Genomic DNA, 13,144 nt, shown 5'->3' on the forward strand with positions numbered 1-13,144 from the left:
TAAGAGTAGGGAGGGCTTATTCTGGATGACAGAGAGGAGTCCAGGCTCAGGATATTTATACTGTAGGTTATACAGAGCTATTTGACATAATGAATGGATTTAGGGGAGTTATTTCTACTTTTTTCTTGTTCTGAGGAAGAAGCATTGCTGTTTACCTTGGAACACAGCCTCAATGTGTCATCACCCTACAGGCAAGGAGTCCTGACCACAGCAACTCGTGTTGTTTGTAACATGTTTTATGGGATGTGCATTTCCTCAGCGAGATCCTACCTAGTGTTGTGATCCTGTCAGATCTCACAAAGTGGCACAGAAACCAGCTTATGGCTTACATGCAAGACCTCTAAAGGACAGCTCAACTCTCTAGGGCCCTTCCGGTCACAGCAATAGGATGCTGTGGCCCCAGGATGCTCCTTGGCCTCCATTTCAGGTAGCAACTGAATGTTCTGGCTTGTGATGGCCATCACAGACCCGCTGCTGTGGGGATGCTATTTTTGGTATCTTGCCCCCAGTCCATGCTGCCTGACTCAGCTTTCTGTGCCTTTTTTGGTGAGATGCAGGATTCTTCCCCATTTTTCTTCTGAAATGCTGTCAGGAAACGTGGGGCCATGCTGTCAGGAAACAACTGTCACGCTCCCTACCAGAGGTGTCTGCGTTTCAGCACTGCCTGAAAGGATCTACGTGTAGGGTGCACATATCACGTCACAGGTGCTCTCTGGGATCTCCAAACTACCACGATGTAAAACAGTGCTGTTCACCATCTAACTAATCTCTTTTTTTTTTCCCTCCTCCCTCCCGCTTGTCCCTTCTCCTCTCCCCCTGCCTCCCCTTGCAGTGGCAGGCCATCTCTCTGACAGTCATTGAGAAGGTTCAGATAGCAGCGGCCATCTTGGGTTCCCTCTTCCTCATCGCCAGTATCTCGTGGCTCATCTGGTCGACCTTCAGTCCTTCAGCCAAATGGCAGCGCCAGGACCTGCTCTTCCAGATCTGCTATGGAATGTATGGCTTCATGGACATTGTCTGTATAGGTGGGTGAATGCATCTCATGGCACGGTGGATGTCGCCCACCCACTCACGCCCAGAAAGGAGCGGGAGATGGCACATGGAGAGCCGGCCTGTACAGCTCTGCTCGGATTGAACCCCCTGCTTTTCTCCCTCTTTGCTTTCATGGCACCTTTTTTACAATGCTTTCTGCTCACCTCTGCAGCCCTGGGGTATCTCCTTGGCCAGGCTGGCAGAGGGACCTGCAGCAACTGCACAAACACACTGAAAGTCAAACCAGGGAAATGAATCTCTCTTCAGAGCAAGAAGAGGGCAGAGAGGACAGGGGGGTTAGGAAGTGTGAGGCCATTGATTAACACTGGGAAAGACACTCCTTTCCCTTCTGAAATAGGTAGTTTAAGGAGTGCCCCATATTTAGGTACAACAGGGCCTGGTTTGCACCCAGCAACCAGAAGCAAGTTGTCCACATGCAACAGCTCGGCTCCCCAGCCCAGTGTCTCTGACTGGCAGGGGTAGCTGCCCCTCCTGGAGCTGCAAGACCCAACCAGCCTGAGTCATGGCCCAGCCCAGGATCCTTGTCAGAGGGACAGAACCCCTGGCACTGAGCAGCTCTGAGCCAGCCATCTGTGCAGGGAGGTGTGGGAGGAGGTGGGGGTGAGGGCGAGATCTCTGCCCACAGACAGCCTGGGTGCAGCAGTGTCTCCCCAAGACCTCAAGCTGTAACCCCAGTGCAGACTTGCCAGAAGGGGGGATATAGCTGGTGATCCCTAATGGCAGAGGCACTCATCAAGCCAGGCCATTGAAAGAGTGACATTTACCAAAATAGTCCAGTAAACATCTCCATCTCCAAATGTGCTCCTGATCACTGTCCACCCAAGCACAGGCTACCAGGTAACATTGATTCAAGTGATCCTGCCAGGAAGCAAAGATGGTCCCAGAGAGTTCCTCGTGACAGGTTTCTTCCATCAGTGGTGTAAAGCAGAAGGTATAAATCCCAGAAATTCAGTGGGACAAGCCATTTCTCTTTTTTGGTAGATCTGTATTTGTGCGTAGAAGCACTCCTGAGGAAAAGAGCACAGCTCTCCGTTCAACCTTCAGGAGAAGCAGTACAGACTATATCACAGAGCAGTAGCTGGTGAAATGAGGGTACAGAAGTAAAACAAACCCAGTGCCAAGGAGAAAGATCTGGACAACACACCTCAGTGTCTGGGTTCAAATGGCTCTTGGCTTCAGCATCCTTCTAGAATAGGACTTGGGCCTGTCAAAACCCAGACCAATTCTTCCCACTGTTGCCAATACTGTGCTGGTAACCAGACATGAGCTTGACCCTCAGAGATCATCCTGCTTCTTCATGAGATGCTGTCACACATCTCCAGGAATAAGGAGTGGCAAAGGCGGGTGAGAGAGAGACAGGCAGCATCCATATTGGTACATATAGCCACTGCTGACATCCTCTTGTCAGTGAGATTGGGACTGGAAGCAAAATGACCCCTATGCTGGTGCAGTGTGCATGTGTGTTGCCTTGTTGGCTGATGATGGAAGTGGAGAGCCTTGGCCTGGACGGATGTCAGTAACATGATTAGCTGGCTTTGATAAAGCTTCAAGAGCTGAGGGGAACTGATTAGCTCATCATCTGTCAATAGAAGCTAAATCCTCCCACACCATTGGTGGAGAACAAAACATACCAGCCATGAACTGAAGGGGAACCAGGCAGACAGATTTGGATTTGAGGTTATTTGTTTTTTTCTTTTTTTCTTTTTTTTTTTTTAAGGATCTGGAATCTATTTATCCTCTCCAACTGCTCTGGGAGAAAGAAAGCTCCTTTGCATCCCACTGATGCAACCCCACCCTTAAGCTTAGTGCCCTAAACTGGAAACTTTGATTTTTACAGCCAAAGAGCAAGCCATCCCCTTGCCAGAAACGTTTCAGAGTCAGGGCTTAAGGCAGCCCTTTCCCTTACAGTCTTCCCTGCACAGCTGGGAGTCTCAGTGGGCCATATACTCAAAAGGAAATGGGAAGGGGTCCAGATGGACTGAGTTAACATGTCCATACGTGGCTTCTCTTGCCTGGCACCTCAGAGCAGTGTCCACCAGAGATGGCTCCGCTTGCTGTATGCAGCATGTTTGCTTGTACTGCCAGGCAGCCCACTCATGTTCAGCCAGGAAAGGTGATTTTTTGGGACCACCAGAGACATTGTATACATTTCACTAGAAATGTCAGTATATGCATGAAGCCAGGCCTCTGCGCCCTCCCCGTGTAAAACTTTCTTTTATCATGCATCAATATGCATTTATCATGCAATCCAGCCACAATCCATATTGGCTGATGCTGCTCGCTGCTCTGCAGTGGAGGGGAAGGGCAGCTCTGAGCAGTGGTAGGCTGAGACTGGTTGTTCACTCTCCTCCCTGCCTCTTCCTCCTCTTCCTCTTCTTCAAGGTTGAATGGAGTGACAAATGAGGTCCTCACAGAGAATTGTGACTCCCTGGCTGTTGATACAGTCAGGTCTTTCTTCTGAGTGACATCTCTACAGCCCTGCTGATTTCAGAGGGCTGCATCAGTACTAGTCAAAAGGCTGATTTGTCCTGCAGAGAGATCAGGTCAGGTCAGCAGATGGGGCTGATCAAGGGAACTCAACAACTGGGTTTAATTCCTTATTAATTATAGGTTTCCTTGACTGCAATGGATGCATCAATGCCAGCTCCAGAGAAGCCTCACAGTGAATTCCTCACTATGGAACAGCTATTTTCCCTCTGTTTATACTTCTCCCAAACCTTGCAGCCTCCTGCAATGTCTTTGATCACAGTCAGGCAAAGCTGGCTCCGGAGGTTCAGAATTCTGTTCCTGACTGCTAGCATGGCCCAAAGCCTGTTGTTATCCCTCCTTGGGCTTTAGTTCCACTTCTGCAACTTCAGGATAAAACCTCTCATGGATAATTGCAATGACAACAGCTCTTGAAATACTAGGGCACAGTCTGTGCATTTTGGTTTCCCCTCCTCCACTCTCCAGCCCCTTTTCCCCTTTTGCTTTCCAGCCTGTAGGTGGATAGGAAAGATTTAGGAACAAAGAAATGCTCAGTGATGGGGAAAGAGCAGGACAGTAAATACACTCAGTTCCGTTACACTTGCTGTGGTCAGCTAATGTAACATGCACTGGTGCCTTGTTTGGTAACAGGCTGGCCAGCCTTAGTATGCAGAATGTTATGCTGTAGGTCCTACATTAATTGTATGAATTCCAATTGTTCTTTCCCCCTGCACTTTGTTTTCCCTGGCAGAGGGGTAGAGGTTTGAAAAGCAAGGTATTTACTAAAATGCAGGTGTGCCAAGGCAGAGCTCCTCCACAGTTCCTGCTAGTTCCAACTTTGGTTGTTCTTAGATTTCTCATGTCCATTGAAGAGCTAGTGACATTTGTCCACGAGGCGGGTTTGCACACCCAGTCACTAGAGGTGCTCAGCAAGGCACAATCTGACACCTTAGAGTTTCAAAGCTGAAGAAGACACCAGATCTGCAGAGATCCTGACTATCGCCAAACAGGAAATGCACCTCCCCAGCTGCTTTGTGTGATCTCCTCTCTGCCAAGTCCCTGCCATTCATCAAGGGATTTATGTAGCAATTTGCCACAGCAGAGGTATCTATGGCAGTTTGCATGGGTAATGCCATGGCAACACTGTTTTTTCCAATGTGGAGTCAAAGGTGAGGGCACAAGTGCTCACTTGCACATACAGTTCCCTCGGGTGCATGTGCAAATGTGGGATTTGCACAGACCATTTGGTGCTCATGATCTTTACTTGAGCTGCACCTGATCTGAGACAGTCTGAGATCTGCTCCAAGATGAGCTCTCAAAATAGGGCTGTTAACTCAGAGACTATTGATCCATGCATTAAAATCCAGAGGTCTTAGGGCTGACCCTCAACCTCTAACATTCAGTAACAGACTAGTTTTCTTTGGGCTTCTCTAGATCCCAGCACACTTAGCAAAGACAGCTGTAAGGGATACCATTTGCTACCCCTTCATCCACCATGGAAACAGAACCACAATCAAAGTGAAATGAATCTGCTCACCACCATCAGGACAAAGAATTTGGCCTCAGGTGCCAGAAGCCGTATCCCTCTGAACAAGGTGTGCAAGCTGTTCTTTCAACACTGTTCTCCCCCTTGCTCTCGGATGTATAACAGGAGGGTAGAAATCACTGGAAAGAATTGCTTGGGAATTGTGGAAGTCTCCAATACCGGACTGTTTAAGAACTAGTGAGAAAAACAGCTGTCAAGAACTGTCAAGGTTGGGGAGGGTTGATCCCAGTTTGGGAAGGAGGACTAGCCATCTTGATATCCTGCCAGCCCAAACATTTTTGACTCTGATTTCTCTCTCTTTCATGTGTGCTATCTCTGGTCATGTCTATAGGGCAGATATGAGAACTGTATTAAACTAGAATCTGGTAACAGTGCCAGCACAGGTATTGTTCTGCTATAAAGGCATCTGCAACATAAATATTTGAGATCAATAACCAGGAAGCGAATGAAAAGGGAGATGTGGACAGTTCATTGGAATAACTGCTTTCCCCATGGGTCCATGAGAGGTAAATCCAGAAAGCTGGCATAGAGAGGGATTAGCAGAAATGCAGGTATCAAAATGTAAAAATAAGTGGAGTGAGTCATCACAGGCCTGAGGTACTGAATAGAGAAAGTAGCAGCTTAAAGCTGGGCTGTAAATCCTGAGAGATACCTGCCTGTTAATTAAATGGCAGTCCTTGGAGAGAGGAAGGAGGGGTTTGCCTCTCTCTCTGTCAAGGTGCAATTAGGGAAAGTCAGTGTTTGTAGTTTAAAGTGTCATTTGGGGTCAGGAGGACAGAAAACAATCTCCTGTTAAACAAGGAGGAACTCTGCCAGCTAATGAGAGCATGTCACAGTCTAGGCTAAGGAAATCACCAGATATGTTCTGAGGGGGAACTGCATCTCAGGAGGGCAATTAGCAGGCTATACACACAGGGTTGTAGCTGTTATGGTTTGTGTGGGCAGTCCTGTATGCGCTCACAAATGGGCATCCATCTGATTGGCATGCTGGGGGGAATTATCCCCAGTCATGCAAGCAGCAATCTGATCTGCCTTTCCTTGGATCACTGTGTGGTGGTAGCTGTTGATCTGTCCATGCCCATCCACTCCTTGTACTCTGACTCACCCCTGCCTTGGTGCTGTCAGTTGCTCACTTTTGTAAGCACTAAATCCTCATGTTCTTTGAAGCTTTCTTTGGCAGCCAGTCCCTGAGGTATTTGCCTTCACAACAGTAGCTGCACTGCAGCTCAATAGCACAAGAGACAAGCAAAGCAGGACCATTCATCCTGCCAACGATTTTCATTGGCACACCATGGCAATCCATTATAGATCAGGAAGTGTGTGCCCGCTGTTTTTAATTCCAGCTGCCAGGAAGAATAATCAAAAGCATCCAGTACATCTGATGGCATCTCAGCACAACCGTAGGTAATAACATAAGAAATCAATAGCCAATTAAAACTGATCCACAGCATTTGATCTTTCATAGTGCAATGGGAACAGTAATTAATGGAGCTTCCTTGAGACGGTCACAATTCAAGCTTCCTGCCAAGACTAATGTGGTTTCGTTTTAAATGGGTTTTGCTTCATCGAGGAGATGCCAGGCTGAGGTAGCCTCAGAGTGTTTTTTAGCCAGGTCACTTGGGCCCTAAGCATCCAAACAATTTAGAGGCCAAATTCCCAACAAAATCAAGAGAAACCATAAAGTTAAGTGTCTTCAGGGTCTTGGTCTTCATCTGTATTGATGATCTGACTTTCCAGAGGAAAGTGGATGTTGTCTCTCAGGTCTGTACTGTCCCCTGTGGTAGAAAGTAGGAAGAATTGCTACAGTAGTAGAGAACAATCTCTGGGGAGGCACCAAACCCATGTGTTGACTTGATGACACTCTAAATGAAGAGCACAAGGCAGACAAGTTGAGTGAATGCCTTTGGAGGAGAAGCCTGAGACCAACCCAGACAGTGAACATGAATGACTTCAACACACTTAGAAGAGATCCATGAGAGTAGGCAGATCCACCATGCTCTTCATCTTAATGCACTGCTTGCCACACTGCTCACACACTTCTTGTCCAGTCTGCCTGCAAACAGGGGCAGAAGGGTCTGGGAGCATGATGATCATGTTTGCTATGAGCCAATCCCAGAGTGTCTCTTTAAAAATAGACATAGCCAAGGTGTCCCTGCAGTCAGAGAGGCCTCTCTCAGATAACATCCAAAATGGAGCCAACAGGCCAGGAGAGAGAAAGACAGTCCCATGAGGGTGAGGATGGACAGCCCAGCTTCATGTATGTTAGTACGACTGAAAGAAAAGGTTCTTCTGTTAGCATCTGCTGACCATTGTATGGGCAGTAGTGAAGCTTCCGGTCATGCACCAGTTGTTCTGCAGAAGGGTGTTGTGGATAACACTGTGCTTTCCTGCTCACAACAACCTCATAACTGATATTTTCCTGCTTTTGTTCTTTCTCCTCCCTCTAAAATCACTCTTTGCATCTGAGCACTCTATTCTTCCTATGGAAACCATGGGGAAAAGGGGAGAGGCCTGTCATAACTGTTTCTCCCTTGGCAATGTGCTCTGAGAAACCCCATGCCCTAATTATTTTCCCTTGAGTCATGGGAATAGAGCAACTCACAGGGTCTAGCTGGCTGGAGAGTGAGGACAGGGATAAACAACAGGTGAGCTTGGGAAACATAGAGTGAAGTTGTCCCCCCTGTGTTAGAGTCTAGTACCTCTTCCTCACTACCATCTACCTCACTCTCTCTTCTTGCCCAGAGTTTAAGGTCCCTACAGTTTTCCATGGCTACCTGGAGCTAACTGAAGTGACTGGATCCAGGTGCTACCAGCAGAGCAGGCAGATATGATAAAGGCAGGCAGCTGATGCCTTTTTTTTGCATTGTGAATCTTGGATTGCATGCATCCAGCCACAGTGTGCATGTCCGGCAGATCACTGATTATCAGCTGCAAGGAGGGGGCGTGGAAACAGGAGCAGTGGGGGACAGGGCAAGTTGTGGGGCTCCCAACCTCGCTGGGCAGAAACTGTCCCTAGGAACCACTCATTAAGGGCTCTGTACCTGGGCCAGCAGCACAAGAAGCGAAGCTGCACAGTTGATCTGCCGACTGACTTCTTGGCCCTTAGGCAGGAATGTCGGATGCTCCACAAAGCCAAGACATGCAACCCCTCTGTTCCTGAAAGATGGGAACTATTTTTATCTAATGCTGCATTGATTATTCAATAAGAGAGAAGAGTGGGCCAGCTAGAGAGTGTGCATGTGTGCTGTTTTCACCAATGGGTATTTCTGCAGGGGCATAATGTGAGTACTGAGCTCCAATACAGTTCTGGCAGCTCTTTGTAAAAGGTGCACATCACTGCTGAGCAAAAAGCCACAGGGTTTGGACCCAGATCTGTACGTCTTTTTTCATGGTAGGGCCTTGGATTCCAGCACAGCCAGAAGAGCACCTGGCCTTTTACATGTGTCCCTTCAACTCCATGGTCTTTTGCCACAGCTATCTTCATAGCTTCCCACTGTTGCAACAGGGCTCCAGAGATGTATTTTGTCATGAATAACCATATGGTGCTCTCTGCTCCAGTGGATCAATGTGTTTAGCAATTAATGAGGGCAACATAATTAACATTTTCTGAGAGGGAAGAAAATCCTTCTGGCTTGTGAACTGTATCTTGTGCTTTAGAGGGAGATAAGGTATAACCAGAATGATGCTACCCTGTCACTAAATCCTGTGCTGGACGTACCTGATGTCTCTGGGTTAAGTTCCCATCCATGGGCAGAGGCAGTAACACTCACCTGCCTGTCAGCTTCTGTACCACAGCAGGATGTTCCTTCACAGGCAGCTGATAGCACCTCCTGCACCAGCTACATATATGATATTGTGCTGTACTGTAAGGGCAGTCATGTCCTTCCGCTGTGTGCCAGGCTGTGTTTCCCCAACTGCCTTCTGTCTCATCACTCTTTCTGCTAGAGCCTCTGTCCCAGCACACACATTACACCTGGAGTTGAGAGGCTGTGGTCTGTGGCAGGCCACTGTGGCTGTAGCAAGAGGAGGCAACTCTGTAATCAAAGTTGAAACCATGGGGAAGTCCTTCCCTGCTTGGAGTAGATGATGAGCTGCTTTTGCTCTATTCCCTACAGGGAACAGGAGCCAGAGGCAGAGGTAAGAGATTAACAAGAAGTCACATTAATCTGGCTCTGGGATCACTTTTTAAAGTAATGACTGATCGGTTCCTCCACTGTAGGGATGGCTACCTACCAACAGAGCCATGATTCAGATCCATATACAACAACTCGTAATCAAGAATACTGTAGATAGGCTCATGGGTGATCTCAGGCCAAGCAGTGCCTGTGTTCCCTCACTGATGAGAAAAAGTCTTGGCTTTGCTAAGTTTATTCTGCCTGGAAGTTACTTCCTAAAGCAGTGCTTTTCTTCCTGAATCAAGACTCACCAGTGACAGCCACAGCCTGAGTCCCTCTGCCCAGTGACAGAACTGGATGTACAATACCCATACGGACATGTAGTGTTTGATGAAGTTATTCAGTAAGATTAAATAAAGCCAGGGCTCCTGTGTCCAGTAGTCCAGCCAGCACTTACCTTCTTGGAAGAGGAAATGCAGAGACTTGCAGCCAGCAACAAACCCACAACAACAACTCTCAGGCAGGGCCAGCGTGGAGCGGCCTGTCGGATGTAGAGAAGCCTCCAGAAACAAAGGCCTGGGCATTTACTATGCCAGTGGGATACTTCACTCTGCTCAGCCACAGCCACATCACTGACCTGCAAGGCTCAGTCCATCCCCAGATCCACTGGGCTGGTCCAGTGCTCCCTTTGCTGCAGGCTCAGCCACTCTCAGTTTCTTTCACTGCTTTCATTCTTTTCAGTTCAGCATTGACTGACCCCATAAATGCATATGAATTCTTGCCTGCCCCCTTCAGTCTGAATCAGCATTCTCTCAGCTGGGCATTGTAACCCCAAAAGGTCGTCAGCTGCAGTGGAAGAAACTTGTATACCCAGAGCAGGAAGATGAAAATGTTGCCATTCCAGGGATCCTGCCTGGCAATGGATCAGTTGCAGTATATAAATACTCATGGACACAAAAACTATTAATGATACAACCCCCCCCCCCCAGTAACTCTGGCCCTTGTTCTCTTGGCTCCTATCTCTTTCCTTTGTTTTGAATAGTGCCCCTGTGTGTGAGGTGAAGACATCTGAATGGGAGAAGGTGAGGTAAGAGTTGCAGGGACATTGCGGGGAAGCAGAGAGGGGAGGGAGGCTGCAGCACCCGAGAGGAAAGACTCCTGAAAATCTTATGGAAATCCTGGGGACTGGAATGAAAGTTTCTGTCGTGGCTGTGGAGGACAAAGCAGCCAAACAAATACTGCACCGTGCTCTGGGGAGAAGAGCTGAAAGAGATGATGCAAATGACAGGAGGATGGTGGCAAGGAGGTTTTGCAGGGCTAGCTGCCACACCATGGTGAAAGGCAGGCAACAAACCGTCTGCCCAGTGCCATTTGTTGCTAGTTTAATGTAAGGCAGGGCCATACTATTTTACTTATCCATGAATCACCAGTTCCCCCCTCCCTGCGTGAGGGTAGGCTGTGTTTGCAAGCACTTTCCTCATGCCAGCAGGAGGTATTGAATGAACCCAAAAAGGGCACATGGGGATTGGTGGGGTTAGAACAGGCACTCCAGGTGAAACATGAAGGCCATGGGAAGACTGAGAGGCAAGTGGGCTCTTGGTGTCCCAGGGTCACATTTATCCGGAAGAAAGGCCTGGTCAAAGAGTGCCATGAGTCCTTTCTGCCTCATGTTCTTGGGCTACCATCCCACCAGGCAGAAGCAAAAGATGCTCACGTCTCACTCTAACAAAGAGGTAGAAGAAATCACAATGCACACTCGCACCTGCAACTTCAGAGGTGCTCCTAGGTACATTAGTTTAGTACAAGTGCCCTACATTACTCTGTGGATGTTCTGTTTAGGATAATCTGTACTGACCTTTCTGTCTTTCCCAACCAGTCCCTACTGATGTTAGTGGAGCAGTCTGGAGGGATCATGCTCAAACAGCCTGCAGCTCCTTGGAAAATGAAACACTATGAGACTAGATCCACTTTTTTCTTCCAGAATCTCATTTCCTAATAAAACCAGAGAAGGAGGCAGTCAACCTTCAACAACTAAATGTCATATTTTGATCGCTATCAAGCAAATCATTCTGATTTAGCATTTAGAAATGACTTTTCATGCTGAGTATTTTAAATTCAGCATCATAATTAGAATACAACATGAAAAAAATTCAAGTCAAAATGAAACATTCTGATTTGTCTGAAAACACATACGTATACTTCTGTTTTGTGGGACAACATAATTTTTTCAAGTTTCACTCCAAGCAGGTGTGAAGCTGTATTTCAAAGTCCTACACAAAACAGTGCTGTTGCCCAGCTTTGTCTTTAAATAAATGTCCCAGGAGTAGATGAGGACACAGCTTGACTGAAAAGGCAGCGCTTTGGACAAAGTAACATTACTAATAGAATAGGGAAGGTTCAGGACCCAGGCCTGGAGGACTGACTGCCATGGTGTAAGCATACTGAAATGGAAGCTTTATGCTTTTTCTCTCCTCCATCAAGAGCAACCACCTCCTTTAACTTCTGTCAGGAACTTCTGGAAATCTGAGGGCAGAGAAGACCCATAAAATCACAGGAAGACCAGGGTATGCATTTGGCCAGTGCTCTGTTCAATCAAGTTTGTAATGATTTTCTGCTCCCTTCTTTTAAACACCTATGAGTATCTAACATGCACACAACTGGTGTCTTTCATCTCTCATGCACAAAGCCCTTTCAAGGTGTGGGGTGTTGTTGTCATCTCCATTTTAAAACCGGGGAAAAAATCCTAGTTACACAGCAAGGAGGAGAAACTTTAAGAAAACAAGGGGATATATGGGAAATCCCTCTAATTCCTATCCTTCCTATACTGACACAGTTATGGGTAGACTCACAAGTGAAGAAGACTGCTGGAGATGTATGATTCAGAAGCAAGGCTGTTCCGCTAGTGGGGCTCCTGTCTTTATTTATTTGCTTTGTACAAGAGAGTCTCATTTATTGCTGCCTGCATAGCTAGACACTGCCCTTTAATCCTCTACTTTATCATGTGCTGTGAATTAAATACCAGAGGAGTATGAGAGCCCTTAAGGGCACGACATCCATTTTGTTGTAGCTGTTCACAGCCAGCTGGGTTTACAGGAGTGCTTTTGTTTATCATTTATCTATTTCCTGAGCGAGGCTTTTTCTTGGGTTTATTTTATCTTTTTTTGCTCTTATTTTCTGTTTTGTTTTCTTGTCCCAGATTTGAGGCAGGGAGTAAAAGCATGAGTCTGGGCAGGAAAGGAGAAAGTTGTGGTGGTTGGTACCTCATATGGTTAAAGCTGGAAATACTGTGTCATTTCTAAAGTGATGGTTTACTGTGTGCAGTTCCTGGGGTCATTCCTGCTCCTCTGTCACAGATGGCATCTTGCAGACAACTGATGCTGCTTTCCCATTTCAAACAAACCATGTGGGAGTGTTGAATGAGAAGGAATTTCCTGTCTCTTGGACACCTCCTATCAGCTCCTTAATTCTGCCACCCTTTCCTCATTTTGGGTCTTACCAGCTCAACACAATAGCGCCCAAATCGTGTAGAGGAATGCAGGGATAGACAGAGGACATGAGTGAGGATGGTGGCCTTAGGATGGAAGTACCAGCTCTCAGAGGAGCTTACATCTACCTGACAGCCACAAAGCTCCCCCACTGCTCCTACAACACATTGTCTTCAGCTCCCACGTATTCCACAAGCCCCATGGCAGGAAGTTCCTCTCTGTCCGCTCAGTAGACCCACTGGATAAAATGTTCCTCCTTCCCCAGCTATAAATGCTGTGTAGGTGGGGATGGATTGCTGCTGCCACTGAGGGCAACCTGTAGCATCCCATGTGTATAGAATCACTTCAGCGTACTTGCATCAGAAAGACGCTATATAAATGCATGACATGTTGCAGGGTCATGACCTGGAAATTGTCTCTTGCTATAATTCAGCAGCATCCTGCAAAATCACAGTGCTGCTTGGAGGAGAAATGCTCCC

At 47.3% G+C, this 13,144-nt stretch overlaps 1 protein-coding gene across 1 annotated transcript in view; it reads left to right on the top strand.

Moving 5' to 3' along the window:
• Window positions 1-13,144, top strand: part of MARCHF4 (membrane associated ring-CH-type finger 4) — a 111,464-nt gene that overhangs the window by 88,423 nt on the left and 9,897 nt on the right. The window contains exon 3 of the mRNA XM_067298577.1: window positions 833-1,025. Within this exon, the coding sequence (XP_067154678.1) occupies window positions 833-1,025 (193 nt within the window). The remainder of the gene's footprint in view (window positions 1-832; window positions 1,026-13,144) is intronic.

This window comes from Apteryx mantelli, chromosome 6 (assembly GCF_036417845.1).
Source record: "Apteryx mantelli isolate bAptMan1 chromosome 6, bAptMan1.hap1, whole genome shotgun sequence".
In the NCBI taxonomy this organism is placed as follows: domain Eukaryota; kingdom Metazoa; phylum Chordata; class Aves; order Apterygiformes; family Apterygidae; genus Apteryx; species Apteryx mantelli.